The following is a 12,288-nucleotide window of genomic DNA, read 5'->3' on the forward strand; positions in this document are numbered from 1 at the left end:
TCGGTGAGGCTGTATGGGGGAGAGGACTTTTATTATTCTTTTTTTATATGTACGCTTATACATGTAGACTTTAAGTGCTTTTTAGGCTTCGTTCTCCTGAGTGAATTCCACCTTAGTAGATGGCAAGTCCCCCTTCCTCTTCAGGGGCTTGTGAAAAAGCTTGTGTGCAGTGGCTACCCTGACAAAGGCTTTGGGTTTTCAACGGCTCTTGTTCCAGCGCTCTTGTCCTTGCCCGTAACACGGTTTTCAAAATGCGGTGGGTGCTTCTGAGCAGCTGCACTGGGAGCAAGGTATGCTGGCATTTGTTGGGCTCACACAAAAAGGCAGTGCCAGACCCGCTGCGACCCAGAGCTCCTGGCCTCTGCTGCCTAGCAGCAGGGCAGGTAATGCCTGGTGGGTTTTCCTATGGCCTCCATGCATGGCATCGGCTGGCTGTAGAGGAATGGCAACTTCAGCTAAATAAACTTCAAGAAACAGTTCTCATCCTTAGCCTGGAAATGAGGACCCAGGTGCACAAATTAAAGGCCCAGTAGGTGGAAGACAAACAAACCTCTTGTGTTTTTTATTAATGGTAGTTGATGGGGTGTGGTTGAGCATGCTGCATATCCAGCCAGTGAAATGGTGGCATTGACATCTGAAAGGAAGCAACAAGCATGTAGAGCAATCTGCTTTGTTTTACAGCTTCCAGTATTATACTCTGACTGCTCATCCTGTTACGGCTTTGCCAGTATGCTATCTTAGTGAATAAACAACACCAAATTTTCTCTTCTATTCATGAGGTAATGGTTTTCTACACTTTTTAAATTTCAAATTCATTTTCTGCAAAAGTCAGATTTTGATACTGGAAGTTTCCGTGTATATTGTCTTTCTCTGCTGTATATTCACTTCATCACCTAAAAAAACACTTGGTCAAATAATTGCAATACAAATTGACCCACTGGAATGAATGCAAGTTTAAATTACCTTCTTCTGGCCAGTCATGCAGCAGAGACGTTTCAGGGCTGCACGAGTTCTTTTCTGACTTAAATTGTCACAGCCTCCTGACTGTAAGAAAAAATTCCAAAAACTGTTGCAAAGAAAGATAAATTTTATCCTTATTTTGGCTTACAAGAAATAGGACTCTTCTTTCCTCGGTGGTGGTTTGCTCTTCAGTCACAGGTAGAAAACATGGAACTGTGAGTTTGCAAATCTAAGGAAGGCAGTCTACAGATACTTGGTAAGTGATGCTTAACACTATTGTAGCTGGCATGTCTCCTTAAACTGGAGGGTTCAAGTACAGCATCTGTCCAACAGTACACAAGCCGTTAATTCTATACAAGTTTTAAACAAACTTTGCAGATTTCCTTTAAAAATTGTTTTAGTGGAGTGAAAGGAATGGCTTGTGTTTCTATTAATGTATTTTTTTATTTCTCATTGCCTGACTTTAAGACACAGAGATACTGCTCAGTGCTATGTTGGGATACATTAATTTTGTTTTCAGTAAAGTGGTAGCATTGCAAGCTTGCCAAACGTTAACCAAACAACTTCAGATACTATCAAGAAAGGATTACACTGTTGAAGAGGATGGTGTAGGAACCAGCAAAAAATATAATAAGACTTCTTATAGACATTGTATCTTTGGCACTGCTTGTATTAAATTTCTTCAAAAGGTAAAAAGGGTAGTAATTAAGTAGGGCATAATTCAAATGTGTGCTAGATATTAAAATAATCTTTATATATACATCTAAGGATATGTTCCATTACGAAGAATAGGTCTGTGGGAATTATGCATGCATGTTTTAACTGGAGTGTTTCTGTTTAGTTGTAGAACATGAAAGCTATGTTTTATTTTTACAAGTTGTCTTTGGGATTCTTTACTTGTCAGAGGATATAAAATTGCTCTTAACATGGGAACTGAGCAGTGATCTCAGCTTTTTGATACCACATTGTAGCTTCTTTTTTTTTATTAGGATTGAATACTATTAACATTGTAGGACTGATTGGTGGGTAAGAGTTGTTTTTGTTGTTAGCTGAGGAAAAATGGAAAGAGAGGAGAATGGTCCATGTTGCTGAAGTCTGTGGGGAGGTCTGTTTCGAAGGGCGGGCGGCATTAAGGGGATCCTGCTGGGGATCCTCCCTTCAGACAGGAGGATAAAAGGGGACAGGGCAGCATGCAGGTCTGTCCGCTTCTTTCACCCTCTCACCTTTATCCTTGGCTTTAGGAGATCAGAAATCATTTGGATCTGAAGCAGGAGCTGAAGGAAGAACTCGAATCCGTCTGGAGTTGTGTGGACAAACTCTAGGGTCTCAGCCTTTTGTGTGGACAAACAGCAGGGTCTGACACGGTAAGGGAAGATGATTCAAGTGAGACGTCCCTCCCTACAGCCTTTTCTCTAGGACCCACTGTCTTACCAGCTTTCTTTTCTTCCAGCAAGCTTTTGAATTGCTTTGCAAAAAACGTCTTTCGTGTCCTCGTTATGATGTGGAATGGAAATGTGCATTTTTTTCCACAGGGTAGGAGGCACGTCTTGGTTTCACTCTCTTCCCAGTCAGGAACTTTAGTTTATTCTGCCTTAGAAAACTTCAGTGAATTGTGAAATTCTATTTAAGGGAAAAATTTGCTTTTAAAAACACTTTGCTTTTTATTAATAATGGTTGGACCGTAGTGCCTAATGAAGCTTTGTAGAGAGCATGTTGATATCCTTGTAAGAGATAGAGCGGTTGTAACCCTTTATTTTTAAGTTCACAGCAACTTCCTAGTGACTCCAGAATTATTTGTCAAGTGGTGACAAAAGGAAAGACAAAGTCTGACATATTGGATAGTTACACGGTATAAAGACTTAGAAAAGACTTTTGCAAGGAAATCAGTCTGGCGATTGATAGAGCATTAAGCATATGCTCTGTGTTTATATGCCTAGAGCACAATATCTAAAACTTAAAATTAGTTTCTTAGATAATCCGCAACGGTCTGTAATTCCCAGGGATAGGCTACTTGAAGTACTGACATTGTACTTGGACAATTTAATAATTATGAAAATATATATAGTTAAATTTTATTTTGTTGATATTAGGGTAAGACATCTTAATACTGTCTCAGAAACTCAAAACATGATTATTGATTTATCACAGTTCTATGAACATCTTTTCTGAAATACTATACGTCAGTGTCACCATTTAAAACAGGCTTCTGTTTGCCTTTGGAAGCTATGTAATGAACTCAAACCAATGGTTCTGATTCCTTGGGAAAAGACTGCTGACATGTTGCTTGCAAAGCTGATGTTTTATGGTATCTTTAATTTATTACCTATTTCCTGGGTAAGGACTGGTTTATGCCATAAGCATCTCCCTTAAAGGTCATGTTCTGGGGTGTTTTTTCTTTCTGACATTTGTCCACATTCAGCACATACGGAAAAATTGAGTTTGCAGATGTGACCTACGTTGAGTATGATATTTCTGAAATAAATCAAAACTAATTTGCCTAGAAATGTTATTGAGGAACTGCTTTAAATGTCAGTGTGCTAGTGAAATTAGCAGTTGTTCTTTTATTGAGCATGCTGTTCTGCTGAAGTTACCCTCTTGTTTAAAATTGTCAAAGTATAAAATCTCTTCTGAAAACTGTCTTTGCCATTTATTACTGAGGATGTTTACACCCATAAAAGTTCCTAGATTGACCACAGTGTTCAGTGTGAAATACATTTATCTGGTAAGTTACCTAGAGTATTTGTGAGAAACTTTCTGTCCTGTCCTGTGTAGTTGTGCAAAGGACTTGATGAGACCTAGTCATGACAAGATTATTTCAGTCTGGGTACTTGAGAGAGGAAATCTTGACTATACTGAAACAAGTGGAAAAAATTCTCAGTGATTTCATTGTTGTCAGTATTTAAACCAGAAGTGAATGATGCATCCATCCAATGACGCTACTGTTACAGTCACATTATAGATACCTTTCTAGTATGAACTGGATTGATATTACTTATCAATTATAAGTGATAGATATAATTTATATATTTTTGCTTATTCTTACATGGGTATGTGAAATAAATAGATAGTACTGTATGTGATGATTCTGGGTTTGCACAGGTTAATGGCTGATCGGGTGCTTGTGATTGGCAGTGGAGGGAGAGAGCATGCGCTGGCCTGGAAGTTGGCCCAGTCCCCACAGGTAAAACATGTGTTTGTTGCGCCAGGAAATGCAGGAACAGCTGACAATGGAAAAATTTCAAATTCAGGTAAAAAGGGGGAAAAAAATAGAATATTGTGCCGAGTAATCAGTAATATGGGTTTGGAACTCACCACATTTGTGTTGAGTTGGTAGGAGATAACAATTTTTTTTTCTTTTACTGGTACCACAAATTATTTAAGGCACACATGTATTTTTTTTCTGTATGTTTTGTTTCTGAATTTTAGTAAAACATCATATTATATTTATTTTTAGCCTAGCTTCTTGAGATAGCGAGGGTTATATGAGACTGTGTATTTCTACCCCTCAACTCTTTCCTCCCACTGTTATACTTGAATTCACTGACCAATTTCAGCAAAATGTGACAGAGGAATAGAAGGCTCAAAGTTATTAACTTCTGGATAGAAACTTCTCTGGTGTCTGCTGAGCTAAATTTAGCTACATCATGCACTGCCATTGAGTAAATCTTTGCTCAGATGTTGAAATTGAGTTTCCTTATGAACTTACAGTTGTATTTTTTGAAGTTTTTATTCTGTTATGATAAGCAGCTTTAAAAAGTTTAAATTGATTACATATAGCAAATAAAATACATTTAGTAAGTTAGCAGATGTGTATTAAAAACAGGAGTGCAAATTGGAAATGTTCACTGTTCCTTCTGGACAGTTATTGTGATAACAATAACAATATTATGATATTGTTTGTTTTACTTTGCCCTTTGTGGGCTGTTTCATTATTTTAATCATACTTCTTAGGGAGATGGAACAATGACATTCTCATCTTCCATTTCTTATTTAGGCTTTACAGTGGTAACTTAATTAAATTTCCTTTTCCTTTTCAGCTGTACTAGTGAGCAATCACACTATTGTTACCCAGTTCTGCAAAGATCATAACATTGGACTTGTGTTAGTTGGACAAGAAGCTCTTTTGGCAGCTGGTAAGGCTGGAATAAATTAATTTGACAGTAAAAACCAGCACCTTGAATTCTGCTTTAAAATCACCTCTTTCAGATCTTAGGACACACACTGACTTAATTAAACCGAAGAGCAAGAAAATATGGATTATCTTCTAAATGTAAATTGTAGCCACTTAAAACATTTGGCTTCATAGCTGTATGCTGCTTTTTGCATGTTAGAAATCAGCAGGGGAAATCATTCAGGATCAAGAATCAGTAATGGTTACAAGTACTCTTGTGTCTTCTGCTCTGCTTTCCTTTATATAAAGAATTTTCTTGCAATAGTCCTAACATTGTTGCTGTATGCAACAGTACCCAGACCATCATGTGCATTTATTGTAATGTGCAGTAAGATCTCCATGTCTTAAATAGTGAACAGAAGTACCAGACAGTCCTAACACTAGTCATGGGGTGGTAACTGTGACAGTACTTAGTAATGTAAAGAGCTAAAGATCACTTAAAAATAAATTATGAAATAGGTCAGTGGGTATGCAGAACCTTATTTTAAGGATGAATTAGCTGTTGGAGACAAGGTAAAGTGTAACAGACTGCCGGAATGGTTATGTGGTTTTCTTTTTGTCAAAATGACTTGCAAAGAGATGACTTGGTTCTTCTGCTATTTTTGATAATTAGGGATTGTTGACGACTTGAGAGCAGCAGGAGTTAGGTGTTTTGGACCATCTGCAAAAGCAGCCCAGCTGGCATCCAACACCAGTTTTGCCAAAGCCTTTCTGGATCGACATGGGATCCCAACAGCAAGATGGAAAGCCTTCACCAATCCCCAGGAAGCTTGTAGGTTTATTATCAGGTAAATATTTTGATACTGGAAACTCCTCTGTCAAGTTATCTATGCATTTGGCCTTTTATTTAAAAAGGCCATGATAGTTACCTAGAACTAGGTAACTTTTCAACTGTTGTTCTTCTCAAATAGCTACTGTAATGAATTAGTTTTGTAATTAGAGACAGATAGTGAAGGTGCAGGGAATTTAAATTTTGATTTTTCTGTTCACAGATCACAACTTTTCTTTGATCAGCTTCTTCAGGATGCTAGTTAGCCATTTAAAAGACAAAAAAATCGTGGCAGAGAAAGATATTTCAATAAATCTTTCTGTAAGGGTAAGAATAATTTCTACGCAGACAGATACCAGCAAAATTCTATCTGTGGAGTGATTTGGGACTGGTCAAATACTCATAACTTAAGAAGGATACTCTCATTTCTTCAAGGCTAGACAGCATCTCTCTTACATGGAGAGAGACATGTAGCTGCATATCTCTGCAATTGCTTTGAGTGGTAACAGCTCTGAAGTCATTGGGGATCCTTTGGGAGAGTAACTTACCGCTGTGGCTGTTTTGGTCCAGTCTTACAGCAGCTGCTGTGTTCAGCTACACCGGTCTGTGGCTGTGTGTCGGTTTCACAGACTTCTTGTCTTTGCTGTCACATGTGGTATAATCTAGTGGAACTTTTTTTTTTTTTTTTTAAAATAAAAACAACCTTTTCACTGACTTCGCTCTGTAACAGCATTTAGTCTGTATTACTGCCATGTAGAGAAACAGGCCAGCAACTTTTATGTCTAAGCATGCATAAGACTCCGGTCAGCACACTGAGATGTAGAGAAAGGGAGCTTTGTGTGAGCCTGCTTTGGCTGCTTGTATAAATCTAGGGTTGAGATTTATCCTAATATAAATCGTAATGTGGAGGGGAGGAATGAGATGTTGTTTGAGAAAACAGGCTAGTAGTTTGTAGAATCAGCTTTTCAAAAGGGACATTTTATTTGACTGTGCACAAGCCGGAGAGAGGTGAATGGATGAAGTTAGTTAAAATAGCTAAAATGGTAGTTAAAATATGTTAACGTTATGCTGTTTTATTCTTTTTTTTTCTTCTAGATTTAGTTTGTGTTTAAGAGTAAATGGAGCAATTCTGGGGATAAAGTGTTAATACACTAGTTCTAACATATCCTTTACATGCAAGACCTAACTCAGCCTTAACCTTACAACCCTAAAGAGAACTTCCACAGTGCTTTATAGGATTATGTACTGTAATCTGGTGTTATGAAACTATAAATCATCAATGAGTTCATCTTTCCAAACCTATGACAGGAATAAAATAGTAACCCAACTCAGGGGAAAGAGGAAGAAACTGTGAGGTGTTAGAGTTCAGTGACTTGTCCAAGGATATACATTGAGTTTGTGTCAGAACCAACAAAAGAATTCATGGATTTCTGGTTCACAGTCCTCCATGACAGGATGGGCTAGGAGGGAATGTATTTTTCTGAAGTGTTATTCTTCAACCATTCAGAAAAAAAGGAAGAATATGGGAGGCATTCAGCTTAAAAATGGTAATTTCACGGATGCAGTAGGGATGCCTGAATCTCATTTTTGCTTTCATTTAAAGCACAGACTTTCCTGCACGAGTTGTACGGGCGAGGGGCCCTGCTGCTAGAAAAGAAGTGACTATTGCAGCCAGCAAAGAAGAAGCCTGCAGAGCTGTCCAAGAGATTATGCAGGTGGATAAATCTTTAATCAATCAGTGGGAATCCAATTCTTGATGTTCTGTAGCCTGTGAGTTTGTAATTTCGGCCAGAGGAAGCAAGTATTTTCAGGAGAAACGTGCCTATTTGACTAAGGAATTTCTCTGGGTATCATCCTCAAATTCCTCATGTTTGCCCCAGAGAGTGGGCAGCGAGCAGGGCTTTGTAAAGTTTGTGACTGAACTCTCATGCCAGCACTGAGTCCTGCTGCCCTGCCCCTCCAATTTTTTCATGTTTTGCTGGCTCCCGAGGTCTGATAAGGTGCATTTCAATATCTCTTCCTTATCTCCAAATGAGATTCTATTAGCCTTGCTCAACATACCAAAATTCAAGCAATCCAGTACTTTTCATATACATGGTTTTTTCTGTTTAAAGAAAATAAAGAGAGGATTTAGCTACTAGATGTCACGTTTGCTAACTGGAGAATTTTTTTTTGTGCAGAACAGAATCTTTGGAGAGACAGTTGTTATTGAAGAACTTCTTCAAGGGGAAGAACTTTCTGTATGTGATCAATGGTGTGGTTGTGTGCTTTTATTCTTTGGCATTATTGTTATGCTCTGTGCATAAACACACAAGTTTATTGTTTCAAATAGTTTTTTTATTTTATTTGCACTTACATAAATAAATATGCAGTCTAAGCAATTTGATGTCATACTAATCAATGTATATTGTCAGTAGAATTTTGTTCTACATTAGCCATAAAATTGCAATTATGGTGATCTTTTTAGGTGGAAAATGATCTTTTTTTCCTAAGGTGACATAAAACATGTTTGTATGGACTTTGTCTTGGTAATTCTTGTTACATAAATAATTTTGTGCTAATATTTAGTGCCTATTTTAGCACTTTCCTTACCATGGATTACTCAGTGGCAGGATAAAACTTAAGCATGCGTATTATATGCCACATGAAAACTGAAAACAAGTTCTTTGTGCAAGGTTTGTCCTGCACCGAGAATACCTCACACTCATTCAGGCCACAGATCTTCAAATACACACCTTTAACTTAAAACATATGAATAATTCTGTCAAGTCAATGAAGACTGTTCACATGCCTTAAAGTAAGCGTATGTCCACGTGTCTGACAGGTCAAGATCCAATTCATCAGAAAGGATTTGTTATGAGGGCCACCATTTCTCTTGATTATTTAAAAATGACAAAGAAAGTTGAATGAATCCTTCAGGTCAGTGGGCTTGCAGCAGAATAAATGGATCCTATTGCTTTCTATCTTTGATTCCTAAATTTTCCTGGCAGAACTGAGCCTTGGCCTGTGACCAGTGTGTTAACTTCCATTAGGACAGGCCATTGTCACTGTTTCTGTGTTGTGTGTGTCTCTTAACAGTGCTTATGCTTCACGGATGGTGTCACTGTTGCCTCAATGCCCCCAGCGCAGGCCCACAAACGATTGTTGGATGGTGACCAGGGTCCAAACACTGGAGGGATGGGAGCCTATTGCCCAGTTCCTCAGGTATAGCAGTCCTTCTCCTCAGCCTGCAGTAAGGCTGATCACATCTGTGGTTAATATATCTCCTTTAGGGCCCAAACTTGTTCCTATCACATAGGCCAGATTTCTTCTCGAATTGATTGATGCTTTGCTTGTGTAAGTGCAATACAGGGCTCAAACTTTTAGTAGTCATTCTTTAGGATTTAATGAGCCAGTGTTCTGAGGAATGGTCTCTTTTTTACCTTTTCCATTATTCCTAAGCTTGGTGTTTCTCTGCTCCGATTAGCATCACTTGAAATGTCCCTGCAAAATTCCCTGCATGCCTGGAGTCTTTGTGTCTTGAACATAACCTTAGGTTTCTTGTTGATTCTTAAAGCTGACTGCATTGTTCTAAATATGCTGCTCAAGTACATTATTAGTGTGTTTTTCTCCAAGTACAGAAACAATCTTACTGTGTGCAGCCCAGGTTGCCAGTGTCTCAAACCTCCTTAAAATTGGCTTTCTAAAGAAAGAACCAGACAAAAAATCTTGGGAGACAGAGGATCAGTGTATCTGTCCTTCAGGCAGCAGCACCCTGAAGGAAGGAGCGCACTGGTTGGGGGTGGGAGAGCAGAAAATACAGCTGAGGCACTTACTTACCCCAGTCCTTCCAGGTCCTATGAGCTAGTCCAGCAAATGTCATCACTGTCTCAATCAGTTTGATGTTGATCGTCAGGTTCCAGAAGTTCTTCTAGAGAAAATCAATGATGCTATCCTTCAACATGTTGTTGATAGTATGAGGCAAGAAGGAACTGCATATGTAGGTAAGTAAGCATTCAACTGAAAAACAAGGTAAAGTCATATCAAGATTAGTTTCACTGTTAGGGATTGCTTTTGAATTCCAAATGGTATTTGTTAAAAAAAAAAAAAAGTTACTTTTTCATGCAGTATTAAGCCTCACTGATTTGGCTTTTAGCTCTCCCTTTGGAGAGAAGAACTTTCATCTATTCTCCATAAAACATACTGTATTTTTATTAAATAGTTTTTATTTAAACAGTTAAGCCAGACTTTCTGTAGTTCAAGGTATAATATATACTTAAGTACAGTTGTATTGTTCACTCCTATATACAGCAATGTAAGTTTTCTTAAGATCTTTGTCTTAAGGCTGTTTTGAAAAAGGAAGGTGATGCTCACAGCTGTCACTTAATGCCAATGGCTGCTTTTGGTACTGAAGACTGTCAAGATCACATACATAGAAAGAGTTGGGTTCCAGTCTGCAATGTATTCTCTGCTATTTGGTAACTTTTTTACAATGCCCAAATGTGCAGTAAGAATGTAGTGGGTGCTGAGCATTTTCAGGATGATGCTGGAGGACCTGGTGCTTTGTAGGGTTTAAATTTTGACACTTGTTATTCTCTGGGGATTGGTTTTCTGATTATACAATGAAAGGACTGCTTTAGATCACCACATGCATATATGTGTTTTGAGTAGAAATCACAGCATGCCAACTTCAATAAGTTTTTGTTTGTTCTTGTTGTTAGTAGCAGTAGTCAATTTTGTTATTTTTGGCTGAAATACAGAGTTCTACATCTATAATTATGCATAAAAATAGTGCACTTAATGGTAAGAAAATCGCAATGTCTGAGTAATGAATGCAGTTTTATGGGAACTGTTTTTTTCACCCTGTCAGTTCCTTCTGATCTCTGAACGCCCGCAATTAGAGGGTTGTAGCAGAAGGTGGAACTCAACTTTCTGATGCAGAGAGGTTGCTTTCCATTGTATTCAGTCTAAAACGTGATGCAATGCTCCTCAGGTTGCTGCTAGCCACTTTGTTGGTTATTGTGGAATTATTATGACTTCTGTGTAACTGCTTGCAGAATCCCTGCTCCTAATTCCTTACAGTTTGCAGAAATGCTTCCCACATTCCAAAATACTGTGTTGCATTTAAAGGAGTTCTTGAAAAATAAACATTTAAATTAATTTGCTTGGCTGTGTTCTTTCTGTTCAGGTGTGCTGCAAACAGGTTTAATGCTTACCAAAGATGGTGTGAAAATTTTAAACTTTAAATGTCAGTTTGGTGACCCTCAGTGCCAGGTGAGTGAAAGATGCTGGAAACTTAAATATGCTTAGGGAAATGTACGTGATATATTTGAATTTATGTCTTCCTTCTCCTGAACATGCAGATCTGAATGAGAGTGTTTAGACAATGTGTAAGGTACCTTAAAGTTTTAACTAGTCAGCTTCTGTGAATTGTTAGTTAAAGAATTTAAGTTAAAGAGCTGTTGCTCAGATTTTTTTTTTTCTGGATAGAAGCAGACTGGGAGGGGCCTGAATTCATGTTCCTTCTACATAATCTCACATCTCATGTTGTAAATTTCTGCCTGTTACAAAGAGATTCTGCAAATTAATGCTCACCTATAGTTTCCAAATCTACTGGTATAGGGTAATACAGTATTTTCTGTTTGGCAGGAAGAGATTTTACTCTATTAATAGAATTTTCTCTAAGTTGAATTTCAACAAGTCAGCAAAATAAGAATTAACTTCTATCACTACAAAAATTTTCTGCAGGTAATTCTTCCACTGCTTAAAAATGATTTTTATGAAGTGATTCAAGCAACAATCGATGGCAAACTCTGCAGCTTCATGCCAGCCTGGTCAGAAAATAGTACAGCTGTGTGTGTGGTCATGGCAAGTCCAGGATACCCAGGAGACTATGACAAAGGCATGGAGGTAACAGGTAACTTCGGTAGGTTGTTTGCTCTTTAATTTTAGCCTAGTACTTCAGTAAGCTTGCATTTATCTCTTCTCCCAGAGAGCTGTACTGCTTTCCTCCATCCTACCCCTCACACTCGTCAGAATCTCCCTTCATCTGTCACTCCTTGTCCTTGTGGAAGGAATAGCTGTTCAGGAAGATCGTTTAACTGGAATGCATGCCTCTCCAAAGTAGCACAGGGGCTCAATGACTAAAATCACATCATTCTATAAAGCTCTGTCTGTAGCTCGTTGCTGAGATAAGGTGATGGGGCATTATGTCCTCCTGGAACAACTCTGGTGCGTCCATGTGGAGTACTTCCACAAACTGTACTGGAAACATGGACCACAGTGTTGTCAGCACATAACTGCTTATTGCTAGTTTTGCTCCCTTGCTGGGAGGTCACTTTATCTTAGCTAATGCCTGACCAAATGATAAGGGTGAGACTTGAGGACATGTGGCCTTTAAAATAGGAGC

At 38.3% G+C, this 12,288-nt stretch overlaps 1 protein-coding gene across 1 annotated transcript in view; it reads left to right on the forward strand.

Moving 5' to 3' along the window:
- Positions 1-4,063: 4,063 nt before the first annotated feature.
- The window catches only part of GART (phosphoribosylglycinamide formyltransferase, phosphoribosylglycinamide synthetase, phosphoribosylaminoimidazole synthetase), a 21,904-nt gene continuing 13,679 nt past the window's right edge, over positions 4,064-12,288 (forward strand). The window contains exons 1-9 of the mRNA XM_009577622.1: positions 4,064-4,208; positions 4,998-5,093; positions 5,745-5,919; positions 7,504-7,615; positions 8,081-8,140; positions 8,979-9,104; positions 9,796-9,883; positions 11,068-11,153; positions 11,628-11,796. Of these exons, the coding sequence (XP_009575917.1) occupies positions 4,064-4,208; positions 4,998-5,093; positions 5,745-5,919; positions 7,504-7,615; positions 8,081-8,140; positions 8,979-9,104; positions 9,796-9,883; positions 11,068-11,153; positions 11,628-11,796 (1,057 nt within the window). The remainder of the gene's footprint in view (positions 4,209-4,997; positions 5,094-5,744; positions 5,920-7,503; positions 7,616-8,080; positions 8,141-8,978; positions 9,105-9,795; positions 9,884-11,067; positions 11,154-11,627; positions 11,797-12,288) is intronic.

Source organism: Fulmarus glacialis, unplaced genomic scaffold, assembly GCF_000690835.1.
Source record: "Fulmarus glacialis isolate BGI_N327 unplaced genomic scaffold, ASM69083v1 scaffold31215, whole genome shotgun sequence".
Lineage (NCBI taxonomy): Eukaryota > Metazoa > Chordata > Aves > Procellariiformes > Procellariidae > Fulmarus > Fulmarus glacialis.